This window comes from Benincasa hispida, chromosome 9, assembly GCF_009727055.1.
Source record: "Benincasa hispida cultivar B227 chromosome 9, ASM972705v1, whole genome shotgun sequence".
Taxonomy (NCBI): domain Eukaryota; kingdom Viridiplantae; phylum Streptophyta; class Magnoliopsida; order Cucurbitales; family Cucurbitaceae; genus Benincasa; species Benincasa hispida.
The window spans coordinates 44,049,588-44,077,070 of record NC_052357.1 but is presented as its reverse complement, the minus strand read 5'-3'; the positions used below and the strand labels follow the sequence as shown (position 1 = coordinate 44,077,070).

Below are 27,483 nucleotides of genomic sequence, written 5' to 3'. Positions count from 1 at the left end.
AATGAGACTCCAAGGTAAAATGGAACTTTAGAGCTCTCTGATAGACAAAAATATCACCCTGAACAAACAACAAAAGTGCTAATGACTCTAATCGAACAAGGTGAACACCATTAACAGTAACTCCTAGAGATCTAAAAAGAATTGGTCGCAATTAAAGACCACAAACCTTAACCAAAGAAGCGGATTTTTCAGGAATCAAAGGAGAAGACACTAGTGATGTTGCTGTAATAAGCTTTGAACTTAGTTCCTATTCTCGTTACTTGAAAAAGTATGATTATAGGCTTCTGCAAATAAATCTTTTGATAGTAACTCCTAGTGCACTAGTTCTTCTATAGGAAAATCTACTTCCTCACTGCTTACACTTACAATTGTTCCTCACATCATTGAAAAGAAGATAAACCTTCTTTAGGAGAAGGGGGTTTGGATAATCCTTTAGTAAACTGAACATTTACCCAGGGAGAGAGATAATAGAATGCTTAAAAACCTTGTCAGGATCCAAAACAGGTTGCTGTTTTGAAATGAAATTCTGTTGCATTATTGAATGTGATGAAGAAATCAAAAGATTAGTATAAGACTTCTAATGCATCAGAATTACTCTATATACAATGAGGGACAAAGAGAACTTTTTTTTGAGAATAATGACAGAGAGAAGGCTTTCGCGTAAACCTTGGCTTCACCCTGTTAGTACTCACTGTAGGCTGCGGAGATGATGAATGCTTGACTTCTTCTAGAGGCTCTTATTGTGTAGAAAAATCATCAATGGGAAGAATAGGTGCAGCTACCATAGGACCACATAGTCATCTGAGTCATTCAAATTAAGGAGCAAATCATGCTCTAAGGGAACGTTTGGACAAACTTCTACTTCATTCATCTTACCATAATTCGACAAAATAAATGCTTCATCTTCTATTACCTTTTTTATCCTCTATAAATAAATGCCAAACCTTTTTATCATGTTCAACTATATATTGTTTTAAATGCTAACAATGATAGACCATGTATCTTGATGAGTTAATATTTATACACCTGCTTTACCGTCAGATTTTGGTATGATGGGTGAATTTAAACAAGAGCTTCGCGATGGATTTATTGAAGCTTGTCTCCATCTTGTAAACCGCGATTTTGATGCATTAGCCAAGGATTTTGTCACTCTTGGGTATCATGGCTTTTCTCTCTACTCATTTCCTGTTAAAGATAATTCTTTTGATACTAGACTTTTTTGGGGTGGCATTTTTCTGTCTTTACAGGCTTCTTCCACCAACGGCAGATAAACAAGCAGTCACACAGGCATTAACAGGTTTTCCGTCTTTCTCTAAAAATTTCATGTTCCAATAAATTGTTTTCTTCTTGGGTTTGATGGTAATTTTCTAAAGGGTTATCATGGGTGTTAATCTCATGTATATTTTGGATGCAGCTGTATTCCAAAATGCTGTTTCCAAAGGAGTAAGAAGTATTAGCTTCGGAGACCTTCTGGGAAACCTAGGGACCACAATGTATGATATTTCTTGAAACTTACCATCCAGATTATTGTCTCAGTTACATTATTCTTTGAAGTTCTAATCAGGGTGCAATATAAAATTTATTCATCCATAGTACAAGTGTAGGTTACAAAGTGAAGATAAGTTAGTGTATAGTGTGGTGTAAATTATTTCCAAAGTTTGGGTAGTTTTGTTTCCTTTTTCTTGGTTATTATTATGAACATGATGGAAAGCTCTCTCTTCTCTCCCCCTCCCTCACCAAACTTCTCATAATCGTCTCTCTGCCATGACCACCACCGTGCCCCCACCACCCCCCCTCCTATCCCACTAGTTCTATCCATATTGACCGAAAGTTTTTCACCCTACAATTCGATGACACTAGCAATGGCAATTTTGTGAGAATAACTGAAAAAGGCTGATCATCGGCACAGTCCCTCAACCTCTCTTGGAAAGCTCTCCATTGGCTTTCCTCCTCTTTTCACTCCCTTCGGCATGATCTCTGCAACTTCAAATTTTTTAAAAAGTTCACTAACGACGGCGCCACCCTCTGGTTAGAGAAATTACACAACAAGAATGGCTATTAATGCCGAGCTTACTCACCTTTACCACATGGGGCGCCGGACGAAGATCATCCCTCCGGAGGACCAAAAACAAGGCTGGTTTCCTTCTACTCTTTGCTATCTAATTATATGGCCGGTCGGCCCTAACCTCCCACCCAAGCTTTCAATACCACGATTGTTATGCAGCCGAGACCTACAAACCCATCAAGCCTCGTGAGATGGCTAAGCCAAACCCCCTCCCTTGAATCCCAGCCCCCTGACTGCTCCACCTTTATGAAGCCCTCCCTTGCCCTCATCTTGATTGGAATTCGATGGTGGTGGTGCAACGCCACCTTCTTCATGACTCTTGGTTGGAAATCATCTCTCTCATCTCGTTGCACGATCAATCCACTACATGATGACAAAGCTTTGCTCCATGTTTATGATCCAAGAATCTTAGGATCTCTCCTGCAACATAATGACTGGGTCTTATTTGGAAAGTTTTGGCTGAAATTCTTGGACGCCACACACTCTTTCACTTCAATGACAGCTCACCACCTCATTCAATGGATGGATTGATATTTTCGATCTCTCACCAATTCTCTGGAATGACAAAGTTTTCAAGTTCATTGGTGATCAATGTGGTGGTTTAATTTGCTCTTCAAACCAAACCGATAGAGGTATAAATCTCCGAGCTGCTCGCTTAAAAATCCGGCCGAATTCTATAGGATTCATTCCCGTGCCGCTGATATTACCTCGAGAGTTTACCGGATCGGAATTTATGGTGAATATTTGTGGGACAGTCGCGGGCCAAAGCACATCCCTTTCAGATTTCTTGTTGCCAACATTGGATGCCCAGGGCATTACTTTGCATAGATTCTCTGCCGGCCATAACCCTCCCTTTTCCGACTCCCCTTTGTCGACGACGACAAATCAGGGTAACATTAATGTGGTTACCAATGTTTTAAAAGGTTAAAGGCAGGCCTCGAGGCGTTTTTTCTTAGAGAGGCAAGGCATAGGCTTCGAAGTGGTATGAGGCATAAGCCTCATTTTAAATTAATAAGACATAATTAAATCATAAAATATATTCTATTATATATTTATAATGTTATAATACTGCTTAAAAATACCTAACATACTCAAAATTCATCATGACAAAGAAAAATATTGAAACACAAGGCAAAACCTATGAAGGAAAAAAATTTAAAACTCTTTAAAAAAAGAATAGAAAACAGTAACTATTAAGGAAAAAACTCTTTTAAGAAAATATAAAATTGAAAAAGTTCTATTAGGAAGATAAAAGAAGAGGAAAAAAAAAATCTAACCTTGGTCTTCAAGTGGTCTTTAAGTGGTTTGATTGAATTGAATTGTGTTTTACTATATTTTTTTGTAGAAGAAAATTGAAGAAAACTCTCCCAATTATGTTTAACCCAAAAAGAAAAAAAAAACTCAATTAATAATAATTTTGGTTTTAAATTAATGGGGTTTGCCGGTTCCACTTCCCAATTTGCAAGTTGGAAGGCACATGCAAAGAATAATATTTATTGTTCTCGGTGGGTGGGCCCGACCCATTTAATTTTCCTTCAAATACCTTGAGGCTTTTTTAGCCTCAAACGCCTCAATGCCATACCAAAAGGCGTACGCCTTCATTGAAAGAGGCGTACACCTCTTTTTTCTTGATGTAATTGCACACCTTGAGGCATGAGGAAGTCGCCTCGCCTCAAGGCGTGTGCTTCAACTGATTTTTGAAACATTGGTGGTTATGGATTTTTTCAACCTTCATTGAAAGAGGCGCAAGCCTCTTTTTTCTTGATGTAATCGCACGCCTTGAGGCATGAGGAAGTTGCCTCACCTCTAAGGCGTGTGCCTCAATCGATTTTTGGAACATTGGTGGTTATGGATTTTCAGCCTCTCCCCCCATTGACAAAGGAAAGTCCCCTATTAATTCCTTGCTGGTCAAGGCTAACTTGCCTAATTTACCGCAGCTGCCAATTCCTACCGACTTTCCTTTTATTGTTGCAAACCAAATCCCCAAGGAACCGTCTCCCCGTTCAACGACCTCGTTGACCTACCCCATAATTATCCCTGACCCCACCAAATCTCCTTCCCNAGCTGCCAATTCCTACCGACTTTCCTTTTATTGTTGCAAACCAAATCCCCAAGGACCGTTTCCCCCTCCAATGACCTTGTTGACCTACCGCATAATTATCCCCGACCCCACCAAATCTCCTTCCCCCTTTTTTACCCAACCCTCTCTAGTGATGGTTACCTTCAATGAAGGCTCATCTAACCTTCCCCCTCTTTTACCCAACCTTCTCTAGCGATGGATTACCTTCAATGAAGGCTCATCGAACCTTATCGAAGGCACCGAACATTTCACCACCTCGAAAAACCCAACCCACAATATTTCTGACTCGGAGGCCTATCTTACCAGCCCACTATCCCCAAAAGATGATTTTGCCCCTCACCCTTTGAATGATGCCGTGTTTGGCGATATCCCTGACGAATCCAACCATCTGATTAGCATCCTCCCCCTTGTCCCAGACGATTTGACCAGCCTTACCCAAAATCCCTTCCCTCTGATCCCACCTTCACAGCTCGGTGACCACAACAATCCATCACTATCTGCTCATTGTCCCCTTAGTTTGCGTGACTCCTCTATTCGCTCAGAATATGGCTTGTGTTTTATGGCTATTCCCTCCTTCCCTCCTCCCAAGGCTAAGAAATTCAGCACCACCACTGGTAAGTGAAACAAATATCAGCGAGAATTACAAACTTACATTTCTACATTTGTTATGATAAAACAACGGCTTTAGCCATAAGGGAGGGTGATGATGATGACCAATGAAATTCCTATCTTGGAGTGTACGTGGTTTGAATTCTTGGAAGAAACGTGCCCTTGTTAAAAGGTTGATTTAGCAATACAACCAGGCATTGTCCTCCTCTAGGAAACCACATTGCTTGTTATTGACACTCTTATGATTAAATCTATTTGGAGCTCCTCTTTTATTAGATGGACGATGCTTGATGCGATTGGTACCTCAGATGGTATTCTCATTTTATGGCGTGCTCTGGACTTTATTGTTAATGACGTTATCCAGGGACTTTACTGTTTCTATTCAAGTGAGTATGACGGATGGTTTTTCTTTCTGGCTTTCGACTGTTTATGGTCCATCAGATGGCTTGCTTCACCCTGATTTTTGGCAGGAACTTGATGATTTGGCTGGGTTGGGTGGTGATAGTTGGCTTATTGGAGGTGACTTTAACGTAACATGATGGTCATGGGAGAAATCACACGACCATATGATCCCTGTTATAGTTCTATTGTTAGAGTTTTCCATTATTGTAAATATTTTGTTATATTTTTTTTTTCCTTTTCTATGCTTTGTACACTTGTATATATTCATATCTTTGGTGAATGAATAGAATATTCTGATCTCTCTCTCAAACCTAAGTGTTTTACAATCACCAACAATATGAGACTCTTTAATCAGTATCTAATTATAAGTCGAGGGATATTCCTTGGAGTAATGGTAGTTTTACTTGGTCATGCTTCGGACCTGTTCAGTATGCTTCTCTAATGGATCGTTTCTTGATTACTAATTTTTATGTATTGCTAAGTTTGGGACTCTTAAGGTGAATCGTTTAGATCGGGTTACCTCTGATCACTTTCTCTTGGTTCTGACTGCCGACGATATTGCTTGGGGCAGCCCATTTCGTTTTGAGAGCTCTTGGCTTCAGATTCTTTCTTTTCAGCCTCTTGTTGAGTCTTGGTGGGGTAATATTTCGGTTGTTGGGTGGCCTGGTCATGGCTTGATGATGAAATTGAAAGCTCTTAGAGGGCGTTTGGGGCAAAGAGTTGAAATTGAAAGCTCTTAGAGGGCGTTTGGAGTAAAGAGTTGGTTATTATAGTCCTAGGTTATTATAGCTGGGTTATAATAATTTGTGTTTGGGGTATAGATTATTTTGGTTTGGGTTATAATAATATGTGTTTGAGGTGTAAACTCTTTTTATTTGAGAAGGAAATAGTAAAACATTGTAGCAATGAATAAAAAGATGATGAATGTAAAATAGTAAAAACTATAACAAATAGTAAATACTGTAACAAATGAGGGTTTTGAAATAGTGTTGACTGTAGGTAATTGGGGAATACAAAATAATATTTACTATAAGAAGAGGTGGTTTGTAGGAAGAGGTTGTCATTATAATCTTAGGATAATCTTTGCCCCAAACACACCCTTAAATTTTTCCTTTGAAGGTGGTATCAAACTCAACGGCAAGCAACTTCTACTTCGCCATCTCTTCGTACACAACTTTGTATGCTGGACAATTTGGTAGTAAACTTACGGGGGGTCAATTAACTGCTCAGGAGCTGCGCATCCATTGGAGGCAACGTTGTAAACTTAAATAGCTCATTGAGGAGGATGAAAATACTTGTTTTTTCCATCGGATTGTTGCTGCCCGAAAAAGAAAGAGTATGATTACGGAAATTCTCTCTAGAATCGGACAAAGTCTTTTGTCTAGTGATAGTATTTAATCTGAATTTTGTGATTTCTACTCTAAATTTTTCACTAAGAAGCCTAGTGATCGCTTCCTTCCTACTAATGCGGACTGGAGTTCTGTCTTTTTTGTCCAAGCGGCAGACCTTCAATGTTTGTTTTCGGAAGAAGAGGTTTTTACTGTTGTCTCATCTCTAGGTGCGCATAAATCTCCTGGTCTAGATGGTTTTTACTGCTAAATTCTTTAAATATTTTTGGCCGGTTTTGAAGGGTGATATTATGCATATGGTTCAATACTTTTTAACTGCTGTAGTATAATCAATGCCTCTCTTAATGGAACTCACATTTGCCTCATCCCTAATATGCTTTGACTCCAAATTAGTCTTAGATTTCAGCTTATTAACCTCATGAGTACATACAAGATCATTGCCCGTGTTCTCTCTAATCGGTCGAAACAGGTTCTTCCTTCCACTATTGCTTCAAATCAACTTGCCTTTGTGGAAAATCGACAGATATTGGATGCTTCTCTCATGGAAAACGAGTTGATTGATGATTGGTTTCATAATAGGAAAGATGGTGTGGTTATTAAGCTTGACTTGGAAAAGGCTTTTAATACTGTGGATTGGGGTTTTAAGATGTTGTTCTTTAGGTCAAAGGTTTTGGGGTTGTTTGGCATTCGTGGATTCAGGGTTGCATTTCTAGCACCAACTTTTCTATCATTATTAATGGCAGGCCTCGTGGCACGATTAAACCTTATTGTGGTATTAGACAAGGTGAGACCCCCTCTCTCCTTTTCTTTTCATCCTCGTGGTTGACTGCTTAAGTCGTCTCTTGGACCATAGTTTGACTAAGAAACTAATTGCTACACACCCCATTGGTGATTCCTTTTTTCTGAGTCATCTTCAATTTATTGATGATACCTTGCTTTTCTCTACTGCTAATCGATCGACTTCGACTCATCTGTTTGAGGTTATTCATGTCTTTGAACAAGCATCTGGTTTGTCTATTAATTTCTCTAAGAGTGAGTTGTTGGGAGTTAACCTTCCTGAGGATGATTTGGACTGGATGGTGAATTCATTTGGATGCAAAAGAGGCCATTGGCCCGTGACTTATCTTGGTCTTATATTGGGAGACAACTCCAATTCTATGAGGTTTTGGCACTCTGTTGTTGAGAGAATTCAACAGAAGCTCCATAATTGGAAGTATGCTTATATATCTAAGGGCGGAAGGCATACTCTCATCCAGGCCACCCTTTCAAGCTTGCCTACATACTCGTGCCCCTGATGTTATTAATAGATTGGAGAAATTGTTTCGTGACTTTCTTTGGGAGAGTTCCCATGGTGAAGATGGCATGCATAATGTGAATTGGGTGGGCAACCACTCAGTGTCCTAAGCTTCTGGGTGGCCTTGGTATAGGTAACTTTCAATGTCGTAATTCTGCTCTTCCGGCCAAATGGATTTGGCGGTTTTTACATGAACCTAATGCATTGTGGAGGCAACTTATTGTGGCTAAATATTACTCTTCTTCGTGTATATGGCCATCTATTACTCGTACTTCGGCCAAATCCTCGTGGGGGATTAGTTGTCAGATTGTTGATCTGGTTGCTTCTCGCACTCAATGCTCCCTTGGCACGGGTTCTACTATTTCTTTTTGGAAAGGCCATTGGCTTACTAGGTCTCCCGATATTACGGTGGCTGAGGTGTGGCTTGCAGATTCTGAGGGTTGGAACCTGCATCTTCGCCGTAATCTTTGTGATTATGAAATTCATGAATGGGCTTCGTTATCTATCTCTATTACTATCTACAGTCAGATTTCGTGCTGTGCCTGATTCGTGGAGATGGTTAATAAACCCATCTTCTTCGTTTTCCGTGAAATCTTTCATTGATGACTTAATGGTTTTTTCTGAGCCTCCTGTGAGGAGTTTATACTTTGTCATCTAGCGGGATAATTACCCTAAGAAAATGAAAATTCGGATCGGGAAAGATTGCCGTTCTGATTGTGTACATCGATGATATCATTTTATCAGGAGACGATATAACAGAGGTTGTCAGACTAAAGTAGAGAATGGCGGATGAGTTTGAGATATTTTCTTAGTATGGAGGTAGCGAGATCGAAGGACGGAATATTCGTTTCTTAACAGAAATATACTTTGGACTTGTTAAGGGAAACAGCGATGATTGGATGTAAACCCATTGATACTCCTGTTGAAGTAAATACTAAGCTGGGAGATTTTGTTGAAGGAGTTCCAGTAAATAAAGAGTGGTACAGCATCTCGTAGGGAAATTGATTTACCTGTCTCATACTAGACTAGACATATCCTATGTTGTCAGCATGGTCAGTCAGTTTATGTAGGCTGCGTACGAGAAACATATGAAGGTTGTTACTCGGATTCTAAGGTATTTGAAGTCTACTCTTCGAAAGGGCTTAATGTTCAGAAAACATGACGAGATGTATTGAAACTTATACTGACTCAGATTGGGCAGGATCCGTTACAGATAGAAAATCAACTTCAGGATATTGTACCTTGTGTAGGGTAATCTTGTTACTTGGCGAAGTAAGAAACAAGGTGGATTGCTCGAAGTAGTGTTGAGGTAGAATACAGGGTTATGAGTATGGGGATATGCGAAAAGATATGGTTGAAGAAAGTTTTGTCTAATCTTCACCGGGACAATCATGGTCCCATTAAACTCTATTGTGATAATAAGGCAGCTATTAGTATTGCCACAATCCTGTGCAACATGATAGAACCAAACATGTGGACATTGATAGACACTTTATTAAAGAGAGATTGGACAGTGGCAGTATTTGTATTCCCAACCTTCCTTTGAACTAATAGGTTGCTGATGTTCTCACCAAAAGGTTACTAAGACAGAGTTTTAACACTTGTGTTTGCAAGTTGGGTCTTAATATATTTATGCCCCAACTTGAAGAGGAGTGTTGAAATAAGGTGTATTTGCCCTAAGGGCGTAAGTCGTTTTGCCTGTTCCTACTATATTTAGGTTTCTGCCAGATCTATTTATATCTGAGTCTGTAGTGTTTTGTAGTGTGACAAAAATTAATAAAGTTCTCCTATCATGGTTTTTTCTCCTTGACCTAGGGTTTTCCACGTAAACCTGGTGTTCTTTTTCTTTCCCTTATTTTTCAATACATATTACCGGTGGAAGATTCTTTGATTTCTTTCCAGTCAAAGTTCTAATAAGAGTGCTTACTTCTACGTATAATCGAATAATATATTCTTGTTAGAAGTCAGACACGGTTGAGTAGGAAAACTAATTCATGCAATTGAACTTCGAAGGAGAAAAAAGTGGGAAAACTAATTCAGTAATTGAGTTCACTTCTTCAGGACTTATGGTGGTTGGATGCGAGCTTGTTGTCAAAGCAAAGTACTAATTGAAGATTAAATTTATCATTATTCAACATTTGTGCTTCGTAATGATTTAGCATGGTATTAGAGGTATAGGTCTTGTTTTCGAACCCCTTTTATTTCCTCTCTATTTGAAATTGACAACCATGCATTGGCTGTTTTGCAAATTTTCTAGCCCACAACTGTCCTGAAGCGAGAAACCAGCATATAGCTTGGAGAGAGAACACCAAGAGGAGGCTTTATGATGAGTTGATTCAAAATGATCTAGCTATGAAAGATACTTCCGGTGGAAGTTTCTTTGATTTCTTTCCAGTCAAAGTTCTAATAAGAGAGCTTACTTCTACGTAGAATTGAATAATATATTCTTGAAAGAAGTCAGACGTAGTTGAGTGCAGTTTCTTGAGTAAATTTTAAACGGTTAGGAGTCAGACATGGACGTTTACCATAATCTATTAGTTTATTGTTTGGTTGTGGGAGGAAGGTATTGAATTCACTACTCACTCATGAGCTCGATCTAATGAAATTAAAAAAATTAATGTTTATCATGTTGTGAAGTCCCTGGCATAGCAAGTTTTGTTTTAATAATATATCGTTGCTTCAAGCATGGCGAGTTTATTCTCTGCATTTTAACAACTTGTCAAGCTATATATTTTGTGGGGACATACTTGATAAATTATTAATTTCTGGATGCTGGACACATTCTCACCTAAAACTTTTCGGTTATTGTAGGCTTCCCATTGACATTTTTGAAAATTTTCTTGCAGGTATAAATTCAAATTCCGTATACCTTCATATTTTTCTCTCGTCATTAGGAGGTAGTCATACTTATTTTGTGAGATATATATATAATTTTCAACAGTTAAAACTATTAGCATTATGTTATCTAGTTTTTATGTACGATGTCAGTAAATAATCATTTTTCATTCACTTGGTATAACATCTAAAACCATTGGTTTAAACTCCTTCGTTGATGGATGTAGCCTTGCTGTACTGGAGGGAATTGCTGTCAGCTTTAACCCAAATTACAAAGTCTTGGGCAGTACATATCCATGGATTGCTAGAAAAGTACTGACTGACAATTCACCCAAGCTAAAGTCCTCCCTGATGTCCCTGCTTTATAAAGTGAAACATCCTTTGCTTTGTAAATTAAATCTTTACGCATTTGTGCATTAAACTCTGGTCCTTTCAAATATAAGATGAAGCATTCAGTTGGCTCATTTTATCTGTCTTCATGTTAGGATGGAGTTTTCAGGATTAACCGTTTGGAGTCTCTGATTACAGAGGTGAGATTTTCTATTTTATTGTATCTGTCAAATTATAAATTTCAACTATTTTTTATATATCTTATTTCCTTATTCGTATTTAGCTCTTAATCAATAATTATTTCCTTGTATGATATTTTCTTTTCGAGCTTGTTTTCATTGTAATTTCTATTTAGATTAGTCTTGATTGTCTTCCTCATTATTTTTCCTTTCTTGAGATAGGCATTAGAGCCTTGAGAGTTTTTTTTTTTTTTTTTTTTCCTTTCTGGTTGGCTCTTATAGTCGGATTAGGTTTATTCCTTTCTTTTCATTGTGAACATTGCCTTCACACCCATTGAACGTGTGGGTATTTTTGTTTTTTGGGTATTTCTTTTTTCTGTCATTTGTGGGCTAATTGCAGCATTATAGGGATTCGAAAATAGGATCACTTGCTCGGATACCAAGTTGAAATTTGGAAGAAAATATTAATTTATTCTTCTATATTTATGTATCAAATACAAGGCCTTCTTAAATAGAAAGAATGCCAATTACCAATAAGGAAGAAATCTCACATATAATATTACAAAAATATAAAGGAAATCCATCAAATATATTATCAAAGTTCATAGATTTGTGTTTCAGCTGTTGCCTGGTTTAGTGTTGCTGAGGGAGAAGGATCATAACATTGAGTTGCTGTTAAAGAGTATCCCCGATGATAGTTCGATCTTATGAATATCCATAGTTTGAGAAAGATGAAATTAAACGTTTAGTGGAGGAGATGTTAATAGTAGTGGGCATAATTCAGCCAAGCACTAGTGTATTCCCATGTCTACAAGGTCTTCTTAAATAGAAAGAACAATTACCAATAAGGAAGAAATCTCACATATAATATTACAAAAATATAAAGGAAATCCATCAAATATGTTATCAAAGTTCATAGATTTGTGTTTCAGCTGTTGCCTGGTTTAGTGTTGGTGAGGGAGAAGGATCATAACATTGAGTTGCTGTTAAAGAGTAGCCCCGATGATAGTTCGACCTTATGAATATCCATAGTTTGAGAAAGATGAAATTAAACGTTTAGTGGAGGAGATGTTAATAGTAGTGGGCATAATTCAGCCAAGCACTAGTGCATTCCCATGTCTAGTGTTTGTGGTAAAGGAAAAAGATGGCAACAAATGATTGTGTTGGTTATTGGGTACTGAACAAAGACAGTTCCAGATTAATCTCCTAGTCCAATGGTTGATGAACTAGAACTTTATGGGGCTGTAATTTTTTTGAAGATCAGTCTAAAGTCGGGGTATCACAAAATCTGACTAAGGGCAGGTGACTTTTCAAATCTGCTTCCAGAACTCATGAGGGGCATTTCGAATTTTTTGTGGTGATGCTCCTTCAACATTCCAAGCACATGAATGATATGGTTGTGACCTTTACTGCGTAAGTTTGTCTCAGAGGAATCAGATATTAAAAGAGAGCTATATCTTGTTGAAATTGATCAAAGATCACTTGTTGTAAGCAGATGGTGATTGTAGCTTAAGTGGTGAGATGTGACTAAGGTAGGGGATTGGGGATATGTTTGAAGCTTAATCCATATTACTAGGGAACGTTGATTCAACTGATTAATTCTAAGTTAGCTCCACAATTTGTAGGCCCATTTCATGTAATTACCCGGGCAGGACTTACTGATTATTGTTGTCTGAGAGAGAGCACGAGTGCACCCAATCTTGCATATTTCACAGTTGCAGAAAGCCATTGAGCACATGTTTCCTGTTGTGCCACTTACGCTATGGAGATGTTGATTCAAGTCCAACCAGAGGAGCTTCAAGTTGGAGGTGCTGATTTGTGGAAAAGGTGGGGATGTTTCGGATGCCACTTGGGAAGATGCTGCCCATGTTGCCAGTTCCCTGAATTTCACGGAAGACAAGATTGCTCTTTTGGGGGTTGATTAGTGATAGACCTTCTAGTACACATGTTTGTAGTACACATGATAGACTTTGATTAGTGATAGACCTTCTAGTACACATGTTTGTAGTACACATGATAGGCCTTGATTAGTGATAGACCTTCTAGTACACATGTTTGTAAGAGAAGGCACGCGAGATGATAGGCTGTCCACTCTTTGTTAAAAGGGTGGTCCCATGAGAATATAATTAAACATGGGGTGTGAATAGAGGGGAATATATAGTCTGAGAAGGAGAGGTCCAGAGGTATACTTTTTGCTTAGTCGTCAATGTCTGGGAGATGTACTTGGAAGAGAGGGAAGCTCTCTAAACCTTTGTTTGACTCGGTACTTTTATCTGATAGACCTTGATTAGTGATAGATCTAGTACACGTTTGTAAGAGAAGGCACGCGAAATGATAGGCTGTCCACTCTTTGTTAAAAGGGTGGTCCCATGAGAATGTAATTAAACGTGGGGTGTGAATAGAGGGGAATATATAGTCTGAGAAGGAGAGGTCGAGAGGTATACTTTTTGCTTAGTCGTCAGTGTCCGGGAGATTTGTACTTGGAAGAGAGGGAAGCTCTCTAAACCTTTGTTTGACTCGGTACTTTTATCAGATAAGAAAATCCCAATTGTTATCATATTATGTCTTGATAAATAACCAGTTGAGTCGAGGGATTTTGATGGTTGTGAAGTAGATTAGGGATTTGGTGGAGTCTTATATTGACTTGCTTTCATAGCTTTTTCTTATACATGATCATGGCTGCAAGCCTGTGGTACTTCTTAGAATTCTCAATAGGACTCGGAAGCATCTTTAATCAGGCACAAAAGAGCCAAATATATTGTTAATGACAAAGATTCAATAGATTTTTCTTGGTCAACAATCAGTTGATTTGTTTGTTGACCACAAGGGATTTGACGGAGCCGCCATATTGACTTGTTGCTTTGCTCCATTGCTTATCGAATTCATCAATGTCTATAATACTTGTATCATCAATCAGTCAATTCGTTTAATGTCTTGTGCATGTGAAAAATTGGTATATAATAATTTTCACTTGGTTGTATCCTCTTCTCAAGCTTCCATTCTAATGTGTGTGTTTGTGTGCGTGTATATATATATTACAATAATAATGTTCCTGTGGCAGTCACTTCGTGCTAGAATGGAGAAGTCCTCACTGAGAAAAGATGTAGAGATTCAGAGTAATAGGATTGTAGTCAAGGAAGTCCTTTCCTTTGCACTGTCTGAGAAAGTATGATCTAGTTTCTTTTTGTTTTCATTTGAGTAATATCTCCATAGAATTCCTTTATGATGAGCAACTTAATTTTTTTTCTTTTTTCTTTTTTCTTTTTAAAAAATTAAACATGTTATACAGGGGTCCTTCCTAAGAGATTTACTTCTCCAAGAAATAGCTAAGGTAAGTTTCTTTGCATATACATGCTTTCTCCTTACACCTAAGAGATTGTGAGAAAATTATGGCTAGACATAAGATGTAATCATGATTTGAATTCGATAGATAGTCTATGGTAAAAAAGAAAGTCATTTGACCACTCAAATGTTCTCATGTGTCTCCAATCTACTAATATTCTAATCATTTCATCTGAAAAATTCTAAGATTCTTTATATATTCGTCCTTTCGCACAAAAGCTGCTGCCAAATGCCAATAGTCAATCATCACGATATCTTATAGCTCATTTTATGTAACCTTGACAAGTGAAGTGATATTATGGTTAGTACACGTGTTTTCGGGTTTCTTTATTGGAGGTGTTGTAAACTTATCTAAGCAGTCCCATGGTCCAAGTGTATTTTATACTATGATTTAATTATAAATCGGGTATAGTTTTCTCTATGATGAATTCTTAGCCAAATGATGAAGAGAGAGGATTTATTTATACCTGACACATACCATCTTTCCTTTTTTCTCTTCGTGTTCCTTTTTTTTTTTTTTTTTTTTTTTCCCTTTTTGCGTGTTTGTGGTGGGTGGATCATTGCCAGGGTTTGGATGCATTGGGATTAGCAACATTGGATTCCATAAATTCTATGGCTGCTACAAGGATACCTTTTGGCTCTTCAATTTCTGTCTCTATGATGAGCAAAGAAGATGTGAACAACTTGAGAACATTGAGTCGCCTTATATACTTGCTGTCAGGATCTCAGGAAAATCTTTCCAACCAGGTTGGTAATTCTTTACTATTATTACTAACATTACTAGAAAAGTAAGAATTAGCAGACAAAACTAAGCCCTTTTATTAAAAAAAATAGAAAGACTGTTTATGCAAAACATAAATTTAATAAAAGGGAAAGACTGTTTATGCAAAACATAAATTAAGTTTACAGGGATATTGTGTGTTTGTTGAGTGAGGAGAGAGAGCCAAACGAGTATCTTAGGTCTCGTTTGATAACCATTTCGTTTTTGTTATTTGGTTTTTGAAAATTAAGCCTATTTCCTGTCATTTCTTATAATGATTTGTATCTTTCTGAAGTACAAAGGTTGAATTCTTAGCCAAATTCCAAAACCAAAAATAAAAGTCTCTTTTTTAAATTTTCAAATTTGGTTCGATTTTTTAAACCATTGGTAAAAGGTAGATAACAAAAGAAGAAATTTGGAGCTAGAAGTAATATTTATAGGTTTAATTTTTTAAAATAAAAAATAAAAAACCAACTTGTTACCAAATGGGACTTTAATTTTTTGTAATGTCTTCTTAATTCCTTTGGTTATCTCAGTGATCCTAAAGTGCAAAAAGGGGTAGACAAAGCCAAAAAGAGCCTCAAACTGAACAAAAGGAGTTTTTAAAATGATATTAAGGTTTTACTTGCAATTTTCCAAATTCATTTTTATCTCTACATTTTCCCTTTTTTTTTCTTTTTTTTTTTTATTTTTTTTTTTAAATTTAATTTTGTCTTTGGGAGTTTTAAAAAACGTCTCTACTTGTAATTATAGCAATACCAGGTCAGGTTTTTCATCCAAATCAGGAGTACTAAAAAATTTTCCATCCAAATGCAAGCCATTTATGGTTTAAAACAAAACTAGTAAAATACTTCTACGTATCTAAAGTCTTGTTTGGTAACCGTTTTGTTTTTGGTTTCTGGTTTTTGAAAATTAAGCCTATTTACTCTCAATTTCTTACCATAGTTTTCATCTTTCTTAAGTGAAAGAGTTGAATTTTGATATAGCCTAAAGGGGATAAAGGGAGAGAAATCTTCAATAATAAAATCAAAGTCTTTATCATGAATTAAAAGTTTTCAATACAAGAAGACAATCTTCTGTTTATAGAGAATTAAAAAGCAAACTAATAAGAAACTAATCCTAATCAATTAAGGATCTGACCAAGATACATTAATTTATTCTAATCCTACTACATCAAATTCTTGGCCAAACTTCAAAAACAAAAATTAGATACATTACTTTTTGAAAACATTTTTTTTTTTTTTTTTTAGTTTTCAAATTTTGGTTTGGGTTAAGCAAAAAATTTAGAGGTCTAAATCAAAGTTTATATGCTTAGTTTTCAAAGGCTAAAAATCGAATGGTCACCAAACGAAGCCTAAATTATTTTATTATCTGTTTCTTTATGACCTATAAATTCTGTCATATACTGATTCCAAAAACTCCAGCTACAAATTAGAAATTTTTAACCTATTATACTCAGTGACCTGGCATGTAATCAACCATGCATATGCATGTTCACAGATTTTTATATCAGAGCTGACGCTAACTTGTTGACCCTTTTTACCACGGTAGATAATTTTGCGGGGAGGTAATAACAATCAGCTAATGGGTTTCGATGAAGCATCTGTACGGGAAGTTTTATCTATACTTTCTGTTATTCCTGAGGTATGGATTTTGATAAACGTCCTTCCATTTAAGAAAGACAGTATATTCTGGAAAAATATCTTTTTGGGTTACATTTTTACTCTAAATTTTAACTTTAGGTTTCATTTTGGTCCCTATGTTTTAAATTATACATTTTTATCCTTAAATTTTGAGTTTAATTTCCATTTGGTCTCCAAATTTATATATTCTACATTTTTACCCTCGAGTTACTAATGTTCACTTTTGGTCCTTGGCATTAGCTTCTGGTTAAATAATTTAAAATAATTATGATGTGACTTTTTCAATTAATTTGAATAGAGACAAAAAAATTAATGAAAACTAATTTGAAAACAAATTTAATTTAAATTGCTTTAAATTGGTTAATAGAAAATGAACACAAATGACTAAAAATGTGAAGATATGGTTGTAAACTTTTGAAGCTTCTGGATCAAAAAATCTAAACCCAAAACTCAAAGGTTAAAAATGTAACATTTCATACTCTATTAGACCAAGTGGAAACTAAACTCAAAACTCAAGATAAAAGTGTAATATTTTGAAACTTAGGAGAACCAAATGAAAACCGAAATCAATCAATACTTAAGTACCTTTTCGTTTTTCTTTTTATTTGAATCGTCTATCATTTAATGTTTACCGATCTCTTTTTGATGCATTTCATAATGGTAGCTCCCCCCAGAATCACAGCAACAAATACTTAACCTACCAGTAGAGGTTGCAAGACGTTTGGTTTCCCGTGTTACTGCAAGAACCCTTAGAAGGTTGTGGAGCTGAGTAGCTATTTGAATTGGATGGGATAGAAAATGTAATCTAATATTCAAAACATATAATGTCCAAAATGTCTTCATTCATACTAAACTGGAAAATTTACCCCTTTATTTAGTTTTGGCTCATGACTTTATATATGACATGGAATTCCAGGATTAATGATACCTAAGTGCCTAGTTTATTTACTTTTACCTTTCATCACAAGTTGCTGTGATGAAATATTGATTTGGCAAGTATTTGAAATATCACATCGTGTTGGTTGGTTAATGGAGAGTATGGTTTGTGTTTATGTCGGACTGATATGGGGAAGATTTAGGAATTGAAAATCATTTTGACTGCGTTTCTCTTCACGTTTCGTCTTTGTACAAATTCAATTTCTGTTATTTTTGCTAATCTTTTTGGGAAAGTTAATAATTTTCTACAGCCTTTCTCTACTTGTCATGGTTTTAAATATCGTTTGGCGTTTTCATATATTCATGAGTTCAATTTCAACATAAGAAAGAGCGGTTTATATTTATGATGTTTGCGATGTGGAAAAATATACATTTTGAATGTATTATAATCTCTTTACGTTTCACGTTTCATCTTTGTACAAATTGAATGTGGTTGTGTTATTTTAGCGAAGGAAACTTCGTGTGAAGGTAAAGGCTTCATAACTACAGTTGCTCTCCAGGGACACTAAGGTCATCTGTAGCCAAGTCAATTCTTGTGTAACGTAAGATTTGACAATGTAGTAAAAAGAGCTTTTTGTTTTAGCATAGAATTATGTTTCTTTCTTTCTAATAGAATTGTGCATACTTCAAATCATTTTTTTTTTCCGAAAATTCAAATCATTCAAGTTTGACATGATCAATCTTGCGATCTTTCTTGTTCGAGATACGTGCACATGAAGGTAATTCGATTCTTACTTTCTTTGAGTTGGTTGATTTCAAACTGGTTTTGGAATTTTCGTGAGTTTTAGTTCTTGTTAGCTTTGTTTATTGGAGAGGTTTTTAGATACAACCCTCAATGGTTTCTTAACAATATTGGAGTTTTACACTTAAATCGGAATTATGTTTCCTTTTTTTAATCTTTAAATGAAGTGTTTCTCTTCAATTGGTTTTTGAATCTGTTGTTCATCAGTCAAGTTTCGTATTGTACCAAACAAAAGTGGTACACTTATGCACACTAGTTACTTAAAATTTTCTTTTTTTCTTTTTTTAAATATTCATAAGTGTTCATGCCAGTTTAAATGTACCTCGACTAATCTCATAAGATAATCTGTCTAACCTTATAACATTTGGATGTCAAGGAAATTTGTAAGATATGGTGGCATTTGAAAATACATGCAACAATATTATGATAGTACTTTTTTTCGTTTGGTAATGAATATGGTGGCATGTTTACACTAGTTTTAATCAATCAAAATTTAGTGCATATTTGGGAGACTTTAAAATAGTTCAAATTATTTTTGATTCAAAATTCAACATTCTCTTCTAATAATTTAAGGATGAAAATTTTGAAATTCATTTTTCATACAATTAAAATTGATTTTAAATGGTTAAATATTTTGAGAGTCATCTTAATCATTTTAAAACGGTTGACAAACATAAATTTTAGTGCCTATAATACAAAAAGTATATAAATCATTATTTCATGATGATTGATCATGTAATCTAATGATCAAGAAAAATCATTTCAACATCATGGTGATTAATTTCTTCAGTTCATGGTAATTCTAATCATCAATTTCTTCAGTTTATATTAATTCCTACTTAACACTAGTATTAATCGTAAATAAGTTTAATTTTGCACATCTGTTTACATTATTTGTTGGCAGCCAATTCTTTAGATCTATTTTTTAGGTAAATCTAGAGGTTATTTTCAAATAAAGAAAAATGAGTTAATTTACTTATAAAGATAGTAAAATGTCATTATCTATTAGTGACAGATCACGATAGACATTTATTAATGTTAGTGATAGATCTCTATCATGATCTATCAGTGATAGACAGTGATATTTTCATATACTTGAAAATATTTTTAACAATTAGAGCGAGCTAAAAGTGAAATGATGTATTTTCATATCATTATTAAAAATCACGGTTAACTATTTTTCTAATTTAGTACAAAATGCACTTTTGATCCCTTACTTTTCGAGTTATGTCTATTTGGTCCCAAAAGTTTTAAAAAATACATTTTAGTTCCTCCTCAAGTTTGCAAAATAATTCTAAATGAATCTCAACTTAACTTTAAACTAACGAAATGTTGATTAGATCATTAAGTGGTGACAGACGCTAATTGTATTTGATGATGTGTTAATTACTTTTGAATACTTTGGAAAATCATTTAAAAAAATTATTGAATTATTCATCCCTAAAACTCTCCGGTTTCTTCTACCGTCGACAAAAGAGTTTCTTCTCGTCTTATCGTCGCAGCTGGTTGTGCATTGTCGTCGTAGTGATATCTTCCGGCCTTTGCAACCAGCCATTATTGAAGTCTACTGCAACCTACCAACATTGTAGCTAAAACTGGATGCACCACCTAAACTGTAACTTTGGTGTGCGCCCAAAATTCTTTCAACTTTTTCTCATAATCCTTTTGTAGAGCTCCAACTCAATGTTGAATTCAAGCTACTGCATCAATTTACAACAAACATTTTGATTAAATCTAAAATGTCTATGGCCCTGTTCAACGGGTTTTTTGTATGGATGGCTTTTTTTGGGGGATTTAAGGAAAAATTGGTATCTTTTTTAAATTGAATGAAAAGTGGTCTTTTGCTTATGTCAACATCTTGTGAATTTACTCATTCGACCCTAAAACTCATCCACACACTGTAATTTATAAGTTTTCTTGATACTTGATACTTAATACTCGATACTTGATCCTCGATCTTCGATACTTGATCCTCAATACTTGATGCTCAATGCTTGATGCTTTACGTTATATGCTTTATGTTATATAATCTATGCTATATACTAACTACATGTTATTCAATCCTCGATATTTGATGCTTCATACTTTATGCATTACACTTTATGCTCTATCTTATACTAGCTACATGCTACTCGATCCTCGATATTCTAGGCTCTATGTTGTATGCTCTATGCTCGATTCAAAAGTTTACTTGAAAAAAGAAAAAAAAAAGATGCAAAATGAAGAAAATAGAAGAATAATGCATTAGGGTTAAAGTGGTAATTTTACACAATGATGACATAAACAGAAGGCCAAATTTAATTGCTTTTCAAAATGGTATCCATTTTTCATTTATGCCTTTTAGTTTGGGCCATCTATCCCATTTAATTCTGTTCAACCCATTCAAACATGAATTGCTCTAAATTTATTAGAAGTTAACAGCAATACCAATGGAAAAGAAGGGAAAAGTTACATTTCCTTTTCCTTGCAGTTTTTTCAAGTTCACAAAAGGAAAAACTAAACCTAGTGTATTGAATCCTGGATGAAAACGCTATCCAAGATTATGTAGTTCCAAATGAAATTATAGTTTCTCGATTTACATTTAGCAGAAAATTAAGACTTTGTTTCATTTACATTTCTTATCATGATTTGCATCCTTCTAAGTATAATGATTGAATTTTTAACAAATTTTCAAAAACAAAAATAACTTTTTGAAAGCTACTTTTTCTAGTTTTCAAATTTTGGTTTGGTTTTTTAAACTATTAGTGAAAAGTAGATAATAAAGAATAGAAATAATGTCCATAGGTTTAACTTTCAAAAACAAAAAAAAAAAAAAAAAAAAAAAAATGGTTACCAAACGAAACTTAAATAAAGATGTTTCAAAAAGAACTTAAAAGCACTCGAAAAAACCAGGTAAAAAGTGGCATTTTTCACATGTAATGTTCAAGAAGGCCTTTTTTTTTTTTTGGGGCAAGAAACACACATAAAGATGACAGATTTTCAGAGTTAGAACACTCAGTGGGCATTGATGGTTAGAAACTATTTGTTGACGACAGAAGAAATTGAGGAGTTTAGGGCTGAATGATTTAATATTTCTTTTAATTCATTGTTTTAAATGATTTACCAAGTAATTCATTAATAAAAAATTAATTATTAACAAGTCATAAATACAATTAGTATCCATGTCAACACTTAACGGTCCAATCAACATTCCATTAGTTTAAAAGTCAAGTCAGAGACCATTCCAAATCAACATTTCATTAGTTTAAAAGTGAAGTCAAAAGACCATTTCGAATCATTTTATAAATCTGAGAGACTAAAATATATCTTTTAAAACATCAGGACAAACAGACATCAACTTCAAATCTAGAGGACCAAAAATGTATTTTGCTCTTTAATTTATTATTTCTATCCATAAAAAAATAAAAACGGATCTAATAACTCCTAGCTTTATTAGGATCAAGCCAGTGCATACTAATACATCAATCTTACTGTCAATATCATTCACCAAATGTTTTATTTTTTAAACATAAAATGAACAAAACTGACAAATTATGAAAACATTTTATCCCCAATCGAAGTAGAGGAAAAGAAAATAATAATAAAAATAATAAAGCAACAAAAATGGCTACCAATGAATAAAAACTCAAAACCCAAGAATCGTTGTTAATAGTAACTTGCATTATAAACTTGTACCACCACTTAAAAAAATATACTCTTTACATCCAAAAATTACTCAAAGATATTAATATTCACATTTTACAATTTAATTTTTATCTTTTTAAAATTTTTGTCAACTTTTTTCATTTTTTTTTCATTTTCTTTTTTACAAAGTTGAAAATTGGTCATTTCCAGATTCATAAGGATATGCATCTTTGCCACAGTCTAACAGCTCCTAAAAATACCCATAAGATGGCAAATAATGCTCCTACAACAGAGAAGAGAAAGAGCCTACCCTTTCTGGTCCTGCCAGTTCTCCTACTCATAAGAGATGAAGAATCAATTGCAGAAACCGTCGTGCTTTTCATACTTATTCTCCACTTACTCAAGCTCGATATTCGATCAAATGATGGGTTAACCAGACCATTTTCTGCAGCTGATGCAGGGGTAGTAGGTATAGATTCAACAAAGGCCCAGAGAGCAGAAGAGACACGACTAGCAGAGCTGTCCTCCCCTACTTCATTTTGATTTGTTTCGGCCACAAAATTTGAAGAGTCACACAACACACCTATATATATCCATAAACTACTATATTAGCAACTATTTCATGCCATTAGATTTATAGAATTGCTTCCCAACACTGGAAAATGTATCGTTTTCCATGAGAGAAAATTCCACTATATACCTGAAGTTCGTTGCAATTCTGATAAAGCTAAGCCATTTAAGGCTGAATCAGGCTTAGGCATTTGATTGTAGATCTGGCTGGCGTTTGCACCATTGGGATTGGATTGAAACTGACCATCCATGGGGTTTGCCAGATTATTCGCATTTTCATTCTCATATAAATCTGAATAGTTTCCAAACTCAAAAGAACCCAAATCATTAAGGAACATGGCTGCATCATGGAATTGATCAAGGTCGTAGAGACCGTTTAACTCTTCAGACTGCAAGTTCCCAGATCCAGATGGTTTTTCAGTATTTGATAGATTAAATTCAGGACCACCAAGATCATCTAATTCCAGAAAATCGTCCTCAAATAGAAAACTAGTTAGTTGAGAAACTTTCGGAGCAGATTTGGCCTCATGATTCTGGAATGGATGCAGTTCAGAGATATCTGAGTTGATGAAGTCACTTTCAGGCGCAATACTTGGCTGCTGCTTGGAATTAGACACTTCAACTGATCTAGGAAGGATATGCTCTTGTGAATGTAGATCAATGGTACTCACAGGATCTTCTTGACAACCACCCTATCAAGAAATAAAAAAGAAACTAGAAGTTAATATCTCATTATATATTCCACTGGGGTGTATTACATAAAAGATGGTGGTTAAATTACAAGTTTAGTCCCTAAAATTTCAAAGTTGTGTCTAAAAACTCCGTTGAAGTGCTTATGTGGCACACAACCGAACAATGTAAAGATTATAATTGCTGCATTGGATAAAATGGATCAACAATTGGGGTGGGTTTTAGGTTAATTGTTTGCCAAACATGTTAAGAAAATCCAGTCTAGGGCAATTTTCAGAACATGCGAAGAAGGTTGAAGTAATGATTCAAATCTCAGAACGATTGAAATCCCAGAATGGTTTTATGGAAAATTGGGAGTGATGAGAAGTCAAAATTTTGGATTTCAATCGCCTATATTTTTATGAATCCCAGAATGATTGAAATTCCAGAACTGTTTTGCCTCCATTTTCCTTGAAGGGGAAAAGTGTTCCGAGGAGTGGTATCAACATCTATGAGAAAGGAAAGAAGAAGGCATTGGAAAGGAAGAAGATAAAGAAAAAAAAAACTCAATCACTCCATCTTTTTGTCTATGTGCGAACATTCTTTTTAAAGGTCTTTCTGAAATTGGTGTATATCAAGCCTAGTTTTAGAAATATTTAATAGAAACTCAGAATAATTACAAATCGCTGTTCGTGATTGTGTTCGTGCTTCTCTACTTCCTTCCTTTCTGCTTCAATTCCCTTTGTTTCCACTTTCACTTTGATTTTCCCATTTATGTTTCAGTTAATTTTGGTTCTCTAATGGTTGTCATTAAATCTCACTTTTGCTTCTCCTCAGCAGTTTAATTGATTCGCGACAAAACAAAATAGGTACTTACGTTCTCCTTCATGTTCTGAAATTTTACCCCAATCCATCCCCAATTGCCTTAACCTGTTTGGCAGAAAAGAATGCCATAAAGGCCACACTAAACCTGCCCCAGTTTTAAACCACGGCAATTATAGACTCATATAAGCTTATCCCATGTGGCAATCGTCATTCGACAAAATCTTACATGTAGTGTGTCCAATATACGCCCTTAATTAATGTAGTTTGATGGCATTAATGGTAGGGACCAATTGGACAAATAATTGAAAGTTCAAAGACCTATTAGACACTTTTTAATGTTTGGAAACCTATTAGACACAACCCTAAAAGTTAAGGGACTAAACTTATAATTTAAAACAAAACATTCTTCTTAAGAATTATTAAACATATATTAACAATTGCACTACTGTATTTTCAACAGCATATAAAAGGTAGCATTTAAAACAACTAACCAGGGATAAGGAGTTGTCACAAGGACCAGCTTTTGGAAACTCGAATAGGGCCTCATCAGAAATTTGTTTCATCCACATATCAAGATTATCCAATGAAAAATGTGTAGCTTGGCAAGTCTCTCTCTCAATGACAGTGGCATCCATATCAGGTTTCTCAGCAGGTATCTCTTGATCATCAGAGTTATTAAAATCACAGAATTCGCCATCAACCCAGTCTTCTTCTTTAAATGGTGCTCCGTATTGCTCACCATTTTTCGGACCAGGTCCACTTTTTTTGTAGACCTTATAAACAGCATAATAACTCTGAAACAAAGAATAGAAGAATTTAGCAATCAATAGATATACAAGGAAAGACTAATGGCACCGACCGAAGAGGAAAAAACTATGAATGTGAGAACATGCTAACCTGTACATTTGTACATCTGCTCAGCTCCTCCTCGTCCATAGTGTATTCATGCATCACCCAGTCGGTACGCTCACCCTTAGGGGCGCGACCTCTATAGAAAACCAATGTCTTCTTGACTCCAACATTGCGAGAATTACATGCCACAGTACGATCCTTGCCAGTAACTTTCCAATACCCATGTCTGGTTGCCCTATTTGATTTTGCCCCATTTAGGTACTTCCCATCTCTTGGACTGAAAAAAAACCATTGTCTATCACCAGTTTTCAGCTTAGAAAGCCCTGCATTGCATTCAATAGTTAGAACCTATGCGGAAAAATAAGGATTTAACTTTGCCTGAAAACGCTGAAATAAACAATAAAAAAATGACATAGCAGTATAACACATAGTTTCCACCTTCATTATAATAACCACCATATTAAAAATAAGCTCAAACTATAAACATAATCCAACAAATTATCAATTGTATCTAACTGAAACCAGTTGCAGGAATGAGAAACCAGATATAATTACCATCCCAACAAAGACTTTCATACAACATTAACAAAATTCGAAAATAGTGAACAACTCAGGCAAGAGGTCGGTTCCATTTAATCAAATCAAGAAATCACATAAAAAGATTTAAACAAACACGAACACCATATCACTTCCAGCTCCAAGATAAACAGGAAAAATCCAAACTAAAAATCAGAGATTAAAGCATCATGTCCAAACGTATCAAAGGACAAGAATCTGCGTCTGCACATAACCATAGACCAACCAATCGAATAAATTTCACAAGGAAGCACTAGAAATGCAAGATACAAATTACCCAAATGAACAAATTCCAAATTAAAGTCGATCACTCAACCAAATGGAAAAACAATCCGTCGGAAACACAACGTCAATTTAAAAACGGAATCGGAAAAGAAAAGAGGTGGATACCAGGCAATTCCTCGGGGTCCCATTTGTAGACGTCGATATCGCCGACGACGTCGAGCTTGATTTTTCGGCCACAGATCTTCCTCTTCAAATAGTAAAGTACAAGCTCCTCATCAGTGGGGTGGAAGCGGAAGCCCGGCGGCCAGGGCTTGTCGTCGTCGGCAGAGCTCCGCCGCAAGACCTCCATTGGTGATCGGAGAGGGGATTGAAGGGGATTAAAGGGTCGAAGAATCTGAGATTGGGGTTGGGAGAAGAGGGGTTTATGGGAGTGGGATTTGGTCAAGAAAGGAGAAGAGTGTAGGGGACGCAAGCAGGGTTTAGGGATGTGTGTATCTAAAAAAACCTTCTCGCTTCATTAAACTCATTTGCATTTCCACTGAATTTACACCTAATTTCCTCTCCACGAGAGTTTTCTACATTTTTACATATTACTTTTTTCTTTTTCTAATTAACTCGGAATTTTTAGGGGTCTTTTTAAATATAAAAAAATATTTAAAAATATTTACACTTTATACCAAAAATTTTTAAAAGTATAAAATAGGTGTTCATAGGTTGGGTTGGGTTGAAAGACTTTGTACCCAATTATTTGGGTTGTAAATTTTTTCAACCAAAACAACCCTTATTAAAAAATGAACTCAACCCAACCCAACCATGAAATATTTGGATTGGGTTGGTTTGATTAATCGGGTCATTTATTCAAAAAAAAAAAATTCTAAAAAGAAGAACAACGTAAATTTGTAAAAATCTTATTTAATAATTTTCATATATTGAATTAAAATTAACAATTCAATTTCAATTTATATAGTTAATATTTTCTTTCTAAAGTGCAAAGAAACTGTTGTTGAATAATAAATTATTAAAAAAATATTTGAATTAAATAAAATTAAAATCAATACATGTATAAATAATGTATTATATGTAATAAAAAAATATATTTTAAAGTTAATAATAAACTCGGGTTGATTTGAGTTATATTAAGTGAACCTATGAACCAACCCAACCCATAAAATTTTCATTTATTTGAACCCAAGTTGGGTTGGGTTGATCAGTTTTTTCGGGTCATCGAGTTTTTTGAATACCCCTAGTACAAAGCATTTTTAGAACTTTTTGCTATAAAGTGTAAATATTTTTAGGATTTTTCTAGTTAGAAGAATTTTTCATTTTTGTAAGTACTATAAAAGTACGAAAAAATTTCATATACTACAATAGTATGAAGTTTTTTATATTACCTCAATATATGGTGGGACACGTTAATGGACTTTAAAAATAGAGTGAGACTGATTGACGCGGATTTAAAAAATTTTATAAGGTGAACAAATAAACAGTACCATATTATTTCTACTTATTATGTGCCACATCAACACACTTTTAAAAATAAAATGGGACCCACTAACATTAATGTGGAGTCCACAAA

The 27,483-nt window shown here is 35.2% G+C and overlaps 2 protein-coding genes across 2 annotated transcripts in view; one reads left to right on the top strand and one right to left on the bottom strand.

The window, feature by feature from the left end:
- The window catches only part of LOC120086902 (uncharacterized aarF domain-containing protein kinase At1g71810, chloroplastic), a 30,932-nt gene extending 12,994 nt beyond the window's left edge, over nt 1-17,938 (top strand). Inside the window, exons 12-22 of the mRNA XM_039043714.1 lie at nt 1,042-1,156; nt 1,248-1,297; nt 1,415-1,493; nt 10,646-10,696; nt 10,862-11,003; nt 11,120-11,164; nt 14,205-14,309; nt 14,433-14,474; nt 15,053-15,232; nt 16,797-16,889; nt 17,553-17,938. Coding sequence (XP_038899642.1) covers nt 1,042-1,156; nt 1,248-1,297; nt 1,415-1,493; nt 10,646-10,696; nt 10,862-11,003; nt 11,120-11,164; nt 14,205-14,309; nt 14,433-14,474; nt 15,053-15,232; nt 16,797-16,889; nt 17,553-17,657 — 1,007 coding nt within the window. The 3' untranslated portion in view covers nt 17,658-17,938. The remainder of the gene's footprint in view (nt 1-1,041; nt 1,157-1,247; nt 1,298-1,414; nt 1,494-10,645; nt 10,697-10,861; nt 11,004-11,119; nt 11,165-14,204; nt 14,310-14,432; nt 14,475-15,052; nt 15,233-16,796; nt 16,890-17,552) is intronic.
- A 4,269-nt stretch (nt 17,939-22,207) lies between these two features.
- LOC120084413 (NAC domain-containing protein 17-like) lies at nt 22,208-26,415 on the bottom strand. Its single transcript, XM_039040187.1, has 5 exons — nt 26,073-26,415; nt 25,152-25,429; nt 24,746-25,048; nt 22,891-23,452; nt 22,208-22,773 (listed from the first exon to the last, which is right to left on the bottom strand). The coding sequence occupies exons 1-5, from the start codon at nt 26,254-26,256 to the stop codon at nt 22,403-22,405; spliced, it is 1,698 nt and encodes a 565-aa protein (XP_038896115.1). The 5' UTR covers nt 26,257-26,415; the 3' UTR covers nt 22,208-22,402.
- Nucleotides 26,416-27,483: the final 1,068 nt, after the last annotated feature.

Coding starts and splice junctions, on each gene's coding strand:
- LOC120084413 (XM_039040187.1), bottom strand. CDS start 26,256: ATGGAGGTCTTGCGGCGGAGCTCTGCCGACGACGACAAGCCCTGGCCG. Junction 23,453..24,745: donor GTGACAACTCCTTATCCCTG/GTTAGTTGTTTT, acceptor ATTTCTTGATAG/GGTGGTTGTCAAGAAGATCC. Junction 22,774..22,890: donor AGAATTGCAACGAACTTCAG/GTATATAGTGGA, acceptor GGATATATATAG/GTGTGTTGTGTGACTCTTCA.